Source organism: Rousettus aegyptiacus, unplaced genomic scaffold, assembly GCF_014176215.1.
Source record: "Rousettus aegyptiacus isolate mRouAeg1 unplaced genomic scaffold, mRouAeg1.p scaffold_m13_p_1, whole genome shotgun sequence".
Taxonomy (NCBI): Eukaryota; Metazoa; Chordata; class Mammalia; order Chiroptera; family Pteropodidae; genus Rousettus; species Rousettus aegyptiacus.
Window position 1 is genome coordinate 22,073,752 of NW_023416284.1, and position 12,760 is coordinate 22,086,511.

The following is a 12,760-nucleotide window of genomic DNA, read 5'->3' on the forward strand; positions in this document are numbered from 1 at the left end:
TGACTTTAGGACGGGCACATTTATTTGATCCTATGATCCTATATATTTTTTAGGTATTAACTTGTTAAATAAAATTTAAATTCTACCATGAGTTTTACCACTCTATTTTGGGATTATTTTAATTTTAATATACTAAGAGTTCCTCAAAATGGAAGAAACCCGAACCCTCTTCTATCACTGCGAATAATTTATTTTACTGGGAACTTACTCTGCACCTTTATTAACATTGCTTTTCTATTCTCACACTCAATTTCCTCCCCCTTTCAAGGATGAAGAAATTGGGTTTTACAGAAGTTGCCAAGAGACATCTCTAGAATCCAGGAAATCTAATTGCCCCACCTGAGCTCTGAGTCAGTCGACGCTGCCTTGGCCTTTAAGGGTCCAAAGTTGCCTGCCATCTAGATATGGTCAAAGGTAAGAGCTTCCCCCCAGCCCCCTCACCCACCTCCTTTCCTATCCCAAGGTCGCTCTTTCCAAGGAGAAAAGGGAAACGACGGGGCGCCCGCGCTGCGCATGCTCCGCCGCAGAGCACTGCGGGAAGGGGCCGGCCCCGCGCAACCTTCCGCGTCGGAGGTCGTGTGAGCAGCCTCGCGTGGCGCGCGTTCCTGAGAGAAATTAGTAAGCCTCCTTGAGCGGCTCTGGTGTCGGTTTTTGTTCCCGAACCTTACGGAAGGGCGGGGAGCCTCGCTTGTGGGAGGGCGGACGAAGCGTCGCGTTGGGTAGGGTATCTAGAGACTGGGCCCTGCGTGCGGATTCCGCCGTATGGGGTTCAGGAACTCGGGGTCAGGCTCCTGGATTGTGCTTGTCGCCGCCTTTAACCTTGTCGGTAGAGAGTCCGGGGGTCTCTGCCCCCTTCCTCCCCCGGCCCCCACACTTCTAGCGTTTTTCGCCGCCTATTCTTCCGGCGTCATTAACTGGGCTTTTATAAAAGCCTTTGGTCTCTCTGCGGCCTCCGTTTCTAAAACATTCGTCTGATCACGTTTGTGGCTTCACCTTCATAAAGCGATGATTTTTTTAAACTTAAAAACCTGGAACTTCTTTTGCAAACTGAGTTGTACACGGGATCTCAGCCAAAAAAAAGATTGATTACTATAACAGTTTGACTCTTGATGAATTCGGCCTTGTAATGAGGGTAGATGAAGGTACAGCCTATATATCACTTTATTTCAGTGTTTTGATATAGCGTACAGGATTGAGAGTATCTTGGTTTGCATGGGCTAGTGTTTGTAAACAGTAACTTTTTCAGCTTTCTCAGGATGTAATCTCGTTATACTTTTCAATTAAACTGAACCAAAAGCCGGGATTTAGATAAGTGAAGAATTTTAAGAGTTGAGTCACCAATAATATCTGACAATAACTTGTATTTCTCATCACGAATTTATAAGAGAAGACACCCTTAAATTTTATTAAAATTTATAACTATATTACATTTAGCCCTGACAGTAACAGGACTCAACACTTTGCCCATTTAACTCCTAGATTGAGCAAGAGGATTAGAGTAGTAGATGCCCTTGCTAAAATAGTGAATTTGCTTCTAGGATTTTCTGTGAGGTAAAAAGGACAGGTGCAAAGATATAACCTTCCTTATCAATGACACAGCTACAAGGAATTGAAGTATATTCATCCAGATGGCAGGAAAAGGTATTTTCTGAAGATCTGTGTTAATTTAGCACAAATTAATCCTTTGGACATTTCCAAAATACTTAGCATTTGTTATACAGCACATTAAGTTTATCTGGTGATTTTTTTTTTAGGTTTTTTAAAACAATTTTTATTTCAAAATGAGATATGAATGAAATATTTGCTGAAACCCAAAAGCCACTGATTTATAAGATTATTTCAAAGTTTTTGGTGTTCAAAGACCTTCCTGATATTCCCCTCTGCTTTTCAAACTTCATTTCCTTCCACTACCTCTCTTGCATTTTTATCTTCGACAATAACTCCATTCTTTATAGTTTCCATATATCTGTGTGCTTTTGCCCAAGTTATTCCTATACCTGGAATATGCCCCATTATTGCATCATAGAAACCTACTTCAGAATTTACCTCAAATTCGCCATCTAGAAGACTGACTATCTTCTCTTCACTCATTTCTGCTTTATACCTTCTGTATATTTACATTATTGCAGTTAATACTGTGCTAGGCAGAGCATTATGAGTATGGGGACATCCTAATAATCTCTGTAACCCCAGTACCTGGGCATTTAATGAATAGTGGCTCCACATTGCTTACAGGACTGAGCATGGACAGTTTAGTTTAGTTTGAAGAGCATTTAGTTTTCTACCTCTAGCCTTCCTATCATGCCAGTAAAAGAACTTGCAGAACTCAACTAAATAAACAAATCTTTGCAAAGCGTAACGTATAAAGAATAGTTGCAATGCAAAGAAATAAGATGTACAAGTATACCTGCTTCTAGACTATTAGTCACTTTATTTTTGCTTTTATCTATACCACACTCTTAATTATTGTTTTATAGTAAGTCTTCCAAATTTTTTTTTTTTTGAGATTATCTTGGCTATTTTAGATTCTGTATACATTGTGTATATATTAGAATCATCTTGGCAAGTTCCACAAAAGCTCCTGCAAGGATTTTGATGTGTAGTTTAATTTGGGGAAAACTGACTTAATATTGAGTCAGTGAGCATGCTGTGTCTCTTCATTTAGATCATCCTAAATTTCTTTCAGCATTGTTTTCAGTGTAGAGGTCTTGACATTTCGTTAGATTTATTCCTGTATTTGGTGTTTTATAATGCTATAGAATATAGTTATTAAAATTTTTTATTTTCTAATTTTTCTAGTACAAAGAAACATAGTTGATTTTTAAATATTGACCTTGCTAAATTTACTTATAATTCCAGTATTATTTGGAAATCCTTTTGGGTTTTCTTTGTACACAACACGTCATCTATAAATAATGACAGTTTTACTTGTTTCTTTTCAAGATTTATATCTTTTGTTTTTTCTTGCATTATTGACCTGGCTAGAACCTCTAGTACAATAGTGAATAAGAGTGATGAGAGAGATTTTTAAATGTTGACCTTGTATTAACGTGATCCTGCTAAATTCTAGTAGTTTTTTATTAGAGGGAGGGGGAAGAGGACATTCCTGTGGTTTTTCTAAATACAGTCATGCTGTCTACCAAAAAAAGACACTGCTTTCTTTCCAGTCTTTACACCCAGTTTTTATTGTAGGTTTACTGTGATAAATTCTCACCCTTTTTATTTATCTAGAAATGTCCTTTACATTTATTTTTGAAGGATATTTTTATTGGCTATAGAATTTTAGGTAGATTTTTTTCCCCCAGCACTTCTAAAGATATTCCATTGGTTTCTGGCCTTCATTGTTTCTGAGAAGACAATTTTCATTCTCATTTTTGTTCCTCTGGATGTTAATATCTTTATTCTCTAGCTTCTTTTAAGAATGTCTTTTTATCTCTGGTTTTCTTCACTGTGGCTATAATGCGCATAGTTCTGGGGGGTTTTTTGTTTGTTTTGTTTTTGTTTTTGTTATTTATAAGCTTCTTGAATTTGTGTGGTTTGATACTTTTCTTCATTTTGGGGAAATGGTCCAGCCAGTATTTCTTCAAATATTGCTTCTGTTGCAGTGTCTATTTTCTCTTTTTCTGGAACTCTTTTTACATGTGTGTTAGACCGTTTTGCCACATCCCACATGTTGCTTATGTTGTTTGTATTTTTATCCTTGTATGCATCAGTCTGATTTCCTTCTACTAACTTGTCTTAAATTCACTCATTCGATATTGTAGGGGTTTAAAACAAGTCATCCCAAGATATGCCTCTGTGGTATGTGGATTATTTTGAGCTAAAGGCAACCGATACCCTATGGGATCAAGAGAAATTTATGTTTCCCTTTAACAACCTAGAAGAATTTAAGTTAGAGGCCTTGCCCATAATAAGAGTTATCACCAGAAATAAGTTTTTTCGACCTGTCTATATGGTACAACAAACTAGGAATTACTGAACATCTTTTTTTAAACAAGAGTTTATTATATGCAATATGTCATTCTCATAATTGTCATAGAGATTAAAATATACAAATTTATACATACTCATATATATGGAAAGACAAGGGGGAAAGTAATAACAAACATCTGTGCTACTTGTTTTCAGTTTTGGAAGAAAATTAAGTATCTCATACATTTTCACCATTCCACTATACTTTTGTAAGATAAAAATAACTGCAGTACAACTTCTCAAGCTGAAACTAAATATTAATTACACTTTATTCAGAACACACTGCTCTCAGAAAATGTCTAAGCACATCTTATTTATGGTTGTACGGATCACCACCATTCAAAATAAATGCCTGTAAGTTTCAGATAAAATATAAAGTACACGTCAATCACTAAAGCAACCAATTTTATCTTTGTGCATATAATGTTGATATTTTTGGTAAATTTCAATATTCAGTTTAACTATACACTTATAATATCAGATGCCACTAAGAATGTCTCTTGCTGAATATATTTGAATGTCCGTTAATGCTAAATTGTAAGGGATACTTATGGAAACATGCAAGAACAAACAAAAATAATTGAATTTAAAGTAATATGCTTAGAGTGTTCTCTAATAAACCAATAAACAGATACATAGATGTATAAAGCAAATACATCCATGTTGTCTTTTTTGTATTTTTCAATTACAGTTGGCACATGATATTAGTTTCAGATGTACAACATAGTGGTTAGACATTTATATAACTAACAAAGTGATCATTCCAATCAATCTAGCACCTGTCTGATGCTGTACGTAGTTACTACAATATTATTGACTATCTTCCTTATGTAATATTTTACATGCTCATAACTATTTTGTAATTTCCAATTTGTACTTCTTAATCCTTTCCCCTTGTTCACTCCCTAAACTCCCCCGCCATCTGGCAACCATCAAAGTATTCTCTGTATATCTGAGTTTGATTCTGTTTGTTTGTTTTGTTCTTTAGAGTCCACATGTAAGTGAAATCATATGGCATTTGTCTTTCTCTCTCTGACTTAATCCTACTCTTTTATTTGTCATTTTTTAATTTTTCAGTTACATTTGACATAGAATATTATATTAGTTTCAGATGTACAGCATAGTGATTGGACATTTACGTAATTTATAAAGTGATCACTCTGATCAATCTAGTACCTATCTGACCCCATACATAGTTATTACAGTATTATTGATCATATTCCCTATGCTGTACTTTACATCCCCATAACTATTTTTATAACTGGCAATTTGTACTTTTTAATACCTTTCACCTTTTTCACCTGTCTCCCCACCCACCCACCCCCAATAGCATCATCAGTTTGTTCTCTGTATTTGAGTTTGTTTCTGTTTAGTTTGTTCGTTTTGTTTTTTAGATTCCACATTTAAATGAAAGTGTGATATTTGTCTTTCCCTGAATTTTTTCACTTAACGTAATACTCTCTTGGTTCATCCCTGTTGTTGCAGATGGCAAGATTTCATTCTGTTTTGTGGCTGAGTAATATTCCATTGTATGTATGTACCACTTCTTTACTTTTTATCTGTGGGCACTTAGGTTGCTTTCATATCTTGGCTATTGTAAATAATGCTGCATTGAACATAGGGATGCATATATCTTTCGAATTAGTGTTTTAGATTTTTTTTTTTTTTTGGCTAAATACCCAGAAATAGAATTGCTGGGTCATATGGTAGTTCTAGTTTCTTTTTTCTTTTTTTTTTTTTTTTTTTTTTGAGGAAACTGCATACAGTTTTCCATAATGGCTGCACCAATTTACAATCCCACCAGCAAGCAGTATCCAAGGATTCTCTTTTCTCCACATCCTCACCAACATTTGTTTGTGAACGTCTGCTCTTGTTTTCCTGCAACCACCTTCCTCACCCCTGAATCCCCAAGGCACCTTATCTCCTACTTAGCTCAGAATGTTATATGTATACTTAATCTTCCCTTTCTGTCTTTGACCCTCTCTTGTATGTGGGGTCTGACTGTCATGTATGTGGGGTCCCCATGTGTATCTATGTAATTTAATTTGGTTATTTTTTCTTGTTAAACTCATGTAGATTTATTTATTAGACCAACTAAAAGAACCTGAAGGTAGAGGAAAGTTTCTTCCCTAGAATATTAAATTTATCTGTTTAATTTTAATTTCCTTCCAATTCTCAAATTTTCATGACTTTTTTTTTAAAAGGAATTTTGGGACTCTGTTGAACTCTTTTTCTCTATTTTCTTAAACATATCAAAGTCCTTACCTGATAATACCAATATGAGTCACCTGTGAGCCAATTTCTGTTGCCTTTTTTTCTTCCTTGGATTTTAGTCAGTTTTATTTGTGTTGAGGGGGAAGGGAGATTGCCCTTAAATTTTTATTGTATTCTGGACATTGTCGAATAAAAATTTTTGAGAATCTAGGTGTGCTTCCTCCAAAGAGGACTAAATTCCTTTAGGCAGGTGGATAGTACTAGCAGATTACATTGATCCTTTCTGTAGATTGGTGTTAGGCCTTATTAGAGCTGATCTGTTTGTTTGCCCTTTCTTCTAGGAAGTGGTCTTTTCTTCTGGGGTCTGGCCCTCACTCCTAGGTCATAGCCCCCCTGGAGTCTCGACTGAAAGTCCAGGTCTTTCCTAAGTTTCCTCTACCTCTGCTGGCCTTAAATTTTAATTCTATTCTTAGCTGTGCAAAGCTGCTGTAATCTCAGCTCTTTATCTTCCCAACTGCTGCTTTCTGGTAGGTCTTTTGAAGTCTTACTCTGTAGATGTGCAGTTTAGGAGTCACCAAATTAGTGGAGGAGGGGGATAGTTTTATGCAAGTATGGGGCTTTTATTTCTCTCTGGTTCCCTCCTCTCCTAGATTGTGCCTCTTGAGTTCCAACTGCTTTGGCAACCAAGAACTGTCTCCTGAGCTCAGTATGCTATATTCTGCTTGGGCTTTTCCCTTTACTCTGTCCTGGAAAGTACCCTCTGGGTAATCCCTATCAATGGTATCATTTCTAGTGGGAGAGTTGCTACAATATTAGGCATAGATTTATCAGTCTTATTTTTAATTCTTGCCAGTCTGATAAAATTTGGAGCTAAGTTGGTTAAAAGCTGAGTAGGATTTGGATAGGCAAAAATGATTTTGCATGTAGAACAAACCGACCATAAGTATAATAAGTACTAAAAAGATTTAGGTTAAAGCAGTGTGAAGCATCAGGTTTATATAAGCAATGTTACACGAATTTTCTAGGAGGAAAATGTGTATCTTCCCTCTAAAGGTGCCTTTGTGTCAGGAAATAACTCCTAATAGCTTGTAATTTCTTTGTGGTGTCATGTTTTAGTTTAAAAATGAATGTGAATTTTGTTTTCTGCTCCATGATATATCCCTCTTTGGTTTAAAGTGATCTCAAGGACTTAGTTTAATGTGCATCTGGAAAAAGTCATGGATTTGTTATTCATATATATATATATTTTTTTTCTTTCTAATAGCTAGGGAAATGTTATATACATTTTCCTCCACCTCATTAATTACATTTTCAGAGTGCTTTCCATTTTAGATTCATTTATTACATTTTCAGAGTGCTTTCCATGTGCCTATGTGTGTGATGACTGACACTTTTGAAGGGATTCCAAGATACTAAAGCTCGTAGATGCTTTATTTTTAATTGATGTTTGGACTTGCATAGCATAATTACTTTAAGGTGAAGGGAATCTACTTAATGACGATCTAGTAGTTAATTTTCAGTAATTTTTTTGTTTTGTTTCGCTGGTGTGTGTCATGCTCAAATGGGCTGGGCAGAGGCCATATGAGCTTTTATTGTACTTCACAGTCGTCCTTGAGATAGGGGCTTTCAATATAGGCTGAGTTAAAGATCAGGGTGAGGGTAGGTGATTGAGTCCCAAACTCAGAAATAAAAGACAATGGCAGGGTTCTTTGGCTTTTTCATCTACTAACTCATGTTACTGGACTCAGGATGTTCATTTTGCCTGCATGCATCAAAGCCAAAAGAGACACACACAGACAGGAGTTTGCTACAAACTAGAGGTTTTATATAAGGAAATGGTGCCACACCTGGAGGCACAGGTGAACTAACTCTCAAAGATGTGGCTCCCCCTGACCTTTAGGGGATAGGTTATATAGGGGAAAACTCATTAGTAGCTAATGAGTTTGTATCGTGGTATCGTGGGCTCTACTGATTGGGGCTAGGATAGAAGGCAGTTGATAATTGCATCAGGTCCTGATGCCAGTCCTGGTGTCATTCTGTCTGGTTTCAAGGGGGTTCTGGTAGGGACCTAGCATTCATGGGTGTGGAGCTGTTATCTTTAATTTGACAAACTCTGTTTCTGTAGTCAACAAACCTGAGACTTTGTTCCTCAAAGTATTTGATGCTGACCTAAGGGCTTAATGATTGAGGAAGTGGTCCTGCAGTATGCCTGAGGTTAAGGAAAGAAGCAAGTTAGCCCAAGTTAGTAAGTTTGAATCCAGGAGAAAGAGTAGAGAAAAAGTCATTTTAAAGAAGTGAAGATTTGCACCAATACACTCAGAATAAAACTGTATGCCTGGAATTTCTCTTGTTAGAACTTTAACTTATCCATATCTGTTTTAGTTATTCCTTAACCTCTATCATCAGGAGTTATAAAGCCCTTTTTTAAAAAATGTCTTGTCTTGGGGGTGATCAAGGAAGGGGAATCCAGATTTGTACTCAGCAGCCAAGCTAGGGTGGCAGGAAGGGAACGAGTTCCAAAGGATTTAAAGTCACAGGTGGCAGCTACCAGGAAAGTGGAAAGTAGACCTCAAGGAGAAAGAAGAAAAGGACCAGTCTGTACTTGAAAAAGAAGCCTTGGGACTGAGCAATCAAAAGGCTCCTGAGTTACAGAAGTTATACAAAGGAATTCTTTAAGCCTGAATGTGCGATAATCTCTTACATTATGATTTTGGATTTTAGCGATTTTTTTTACCAAAAAGGAATCCATTGATAGGGGAAGAGGTCACAGGTATGAGGTGTGATGGGAAAATAGATTTGAGACATATTTAATACAATTTGGTGATTAGTTGTGGGAACTTTGGAGCCAAGGAATTTAGGACTACCCCTGGATGTCTGGTTTGAGAAATTGGGTATGTATGATCATGCCATTTTCCAAGAACGGGAACATGTGTAAAGCTGGTTTATGGGAATAATAGAAGAATATGGTTTTAAATTTTGTGAATTTTAAGAAGCTGTGAAACATCTAAGTGGAAGTATTTAATAGGTAATTAGGTATATGGGCTAGAGATCAGGAATGTAGGCAAAAAATGAGCCTATAGGTGTTTATTGAATCCAAGATTGTTCCCATAGAGCAAGTGAGAAGAGTCCCATTTGTCAACGTAAGATACATCCAAACCTGTAGATAATTTTAATAATTTATTTGAGCCAAATTGATGACATATGCCAGAGACCAAGATATCAAATGCTCAGAGAATAACAGTTTTGCAGTTTCTTTTATGCATTTGAAATTAAGTTCCGGATGTAAGGAAGATTACAGGAAGGTGGGAGAAAGCAAGGCAGGGATTGGATTACAGGATAGTTAAAAGTATTTGCCCTCTTGGGGGTAGTTAAGTTTTATAAGAAGAGATCTGAAGGTGCATTTCAAAGATGTGTTAACCTAGATTCACAGAAACAATAGACAGGTCTTGCTTAAGGCAAAGATAAACCTTTTACTAAACAGTGATATGCCTGGGGCATGACTACCCCTCATGACTTGCCCAGTTAGGAATTTCAGATCAGATCACCCTATGTAAGGTTACTTTACATAGAACCATTTTTTTTTTTTTGGTCCACATGGGGTATTGTGCTTTGGAGAAACACAAATACTTTAGAAACAGGAGAAATAAATGTTCATAAAGACTGGCAAAGAGGTAGGTGGAAAATGAAATAGGTCTTGGAGTCTTAGGGTTCAAAGAGAGAATATCAAAGAGAGAAAGAGTGTCAGAGGGAGGGCAATAACTTTAGAAGTTGGTTCCGTGAATGTACTTAAATGTTTATGTGAGATGAACCAATAAGGAGGGGAAGAGGAATTGAAGATGCAGATAACTGGCCCTATAGGAGGGCAGTGGTGGGGAGAGGTAGAGAGTATAAGTGATTGGATTAACCTCAGACAGAAAGGAGGCTTTACATTGTCTAAGACTATTTGGTACTTAAAAATAAGCTTTGGGGCTTGCTGCTTTTTTGCTGTAGTTGGACCCGGGAGAATAGAAGTGAAGACTGGTCCCAGAAGAAAGCGTAGAAGTGGGTCTAGTGGAAAAGTGTAAAGCAAAGCTGTATTGGGGAACAGTGGATGAAGGGAAGAAAGCCAGTGTTGCTGTTGTGAGAACCTTGAGGCTGAGCTATCTGTCTAAAGATACTTTGGTGCTTCCAGAAAATTACCTTATTTAAAAGGACTAATTTTAAAATCAGATTCTTCTTTATCAGTTCATATTTTAGGAACCTAAAAATTGTTCCCCAAGAAGAAACCCATTAGTTCGGAACTGGAGGATTCCTTTGCATCAAATACTCAAATGAAAGAATCACCAGCAGAAGGTGAACCACACAAGGCAGTGGCACCACAGTTGCTACGGCTAGATGGAATTAAGACAGAACCTGATAATACTCAGGTAAATATTTTAACTTATTTTTTTCTAGAGCAATATTTACTTATAAATTTTAGTTGTGCAGATACTGGTTTATTGGTTGAAAACTTCAAATTCTTATCTTCCCCAAAGCAGTTGATCAAATAATAATCCAAGTTATGTGGTGTTAAGTGCCATAACAAGTATATGTTATAATGTGATCTGAGAGAATGAACTGTTGGGAATTAGGTTTTTGGGTTGATAAAAGGATTGCTTAGGTTATCTTAGGCTTAGTTAATACATTTTTGTTTTTGTTTTTCTTAACTTGAAATAATACAATAACTTTTTATACTACCGCCTTCTATTAATTAGTAGAATTAATACAATTAAATAATTTTTTAATCCAAATTAGTTTCGTGATTTTATTCTTAGACGTAAGATATTTCATGCTAAAGAATATATAAAGGATAAATTGATTCAAACTGTGAGTATTCTGTAAGTATGCCAAATTTGTTTAGAATGTTTATATAGGATCTAGCCAAAATTTCTAATGAAACAAATACTAAATCAGTTTTAATCTATTTCTAGTATTCTGTTTAGAAATAGCCTAAAGTAAATCAGTATTAAGTAAGGATATGACTCTCATTGAATTGGTAACACTGTGAAATGTTGTCCATCTGGAAAATACCCGTTGCTTTTTCAGCCAGTAGACATACAAAAATTAGATGAAGTTTAGATAGATTGCCTGCTGCTCTGTAAAAAAATCCTCCTCTGTAAAACTCATTAAGCCCAATTAACAATTCTTGTGTTAAGCTTTTAGAGATTAAAACAAGGAGGGAAAATAGGTGTTGTTATTGAATATGTCTACTCTCTTATTTGTAGTAGCTGCTGAAGGACTGTTAACAAAAATTTCTGAAGTCACATTTAGGTATGATAGAAAATAATGTACTAATTGATTGGTGTTATCAGCTAAAAGTCATCAAAAGGGGAGTGCTTACCTGTGTATTATGGTTCAATTCAGTGATACAATTCACCAAATAGACTTGAGCATAATTTATCATTTTCTATCAAATGACTGGTTGTTTAAAACACATTGTATTCATTATTTTCAATTTTTTTTTTAGGAGTATTGTCAAGCCCAACAGTCCAAAACTCAGGAGAATGAACTGAAAATAAATACTGCGTTTTCAGACAGTGGTAATAGGATTATTTAAGTTAATCATATTTATTCTGATCAATATGATAGCCAATTTATTCTTTTTTAGAATTCCTCTGAATAATGTATTTGTTTTGAGTTTTAAGTCCAGAAGTAAATTCTAAAATAAAATGAAAGAATCCTTACTTACTATTATGTAAATACTAATTTTTTTCCTTCCTGTTTTGTGTTTGTAGCATCACAGTTGACTACAGGCATTCCACTTTCTCTGGCATCATCTGGCATGAATAAAATGCTTCCTTCAGTTTCAACAACAGCTATTCAGGTTTCCTGTGCTGGTTGTAAAAAAATTCTCCAGAAGGGGCAAACTGCTTATCAGAGGAAAGGGTCTACTCAGCTTTTCTGCTCCACACCGTGCATCACTGAATACATTTCATCTGCCAGTTCACCAGCTCTTCCCAAGAGAACTTGTTCAAACTGCTCAAAGTATATCATTCTAAATTATGCCCCCTTTTACTTCCCTACATAGATCTTGATCAGAGTCTTGGCTATAGTTTTCTATGTTTTCATTTTTTCTGAACTATCACTTTGGTTTAGTGAAAAGAAGCTGTTTCTGCATTTAGTTCCTCTACTAGATTCTTTAGAAATAGGTTTTTATTGTTTATTGAGAGATTTGCAGAAATTAAAATGTGAGTTCTTTTTCTTAACTTTAACGTGACTTCCAAAAGAATATTTTCATATTCTTTTCATTTGATATTCTCTATAAGTGAAATTATTTTGTGCCCATTTTATTTTATTTAACGATATAAGGAGCAGCCTACTAAGAATTAATCATATAAGTTATTTTGGATTTTCCAAGGCATAAAATTATGTTTCTTTTGCAGTGGTAAATGAAGTTACTTAATTCTTTTGAAAAATTGCATAGCCATAGGTAAACATAAGTGGATCAATATAATCTTTTCAAGATTTCTGTGAGCTATTGTTGTGGTCTTTGTTGCTGACTTCAGTACATATGTAAGGCAATGTGGATGCAGAGAAAGGAAGTAGTAGTAATTTC

General features: G+C 35.7%; 1 protein-coding gene across 2 annotated transcripts in view; it reads left to right on the forward strand.

The window, feature by feature from the left end:
- Positions 1 to 526: 526 nt before the first annotated feature.
- The window catches only part of ZMYM1 (zinc finger MYM-type containing 1), a 28,167-nt gene continuing 15,933 nt past the window's right edge, over positions 527 to 12,760 (forward strand). Inside the window, exons 1-4 of one of the 2 annotated variants that reach the window (XM_016147279.2) lie at positions 527 to 618; positions 10,411 to 10,592; positions 11,672 to 11,744; positions 11,940 to 12,189. In XM_016147279.2, the coding sequence (XP_016002765.1) occupies positions 10,497 to 10,592; positions 11,672 to 11,744; positions 11,940 to 12,189 (419 nt within the window). In that variant the 5' untranslated portion in view covers positions 527 to 618; positions 10,411 to 10,496. Of the gene's footprint in view, positions 619 to 10,410; positions 10,593 to 11,671; positions 11,745 to 11,939; positions 12,190 to 12,760 lie in introns of those variants that run through there. The other variant, XM_016147280.2, reaches the window with a different exon arrangement.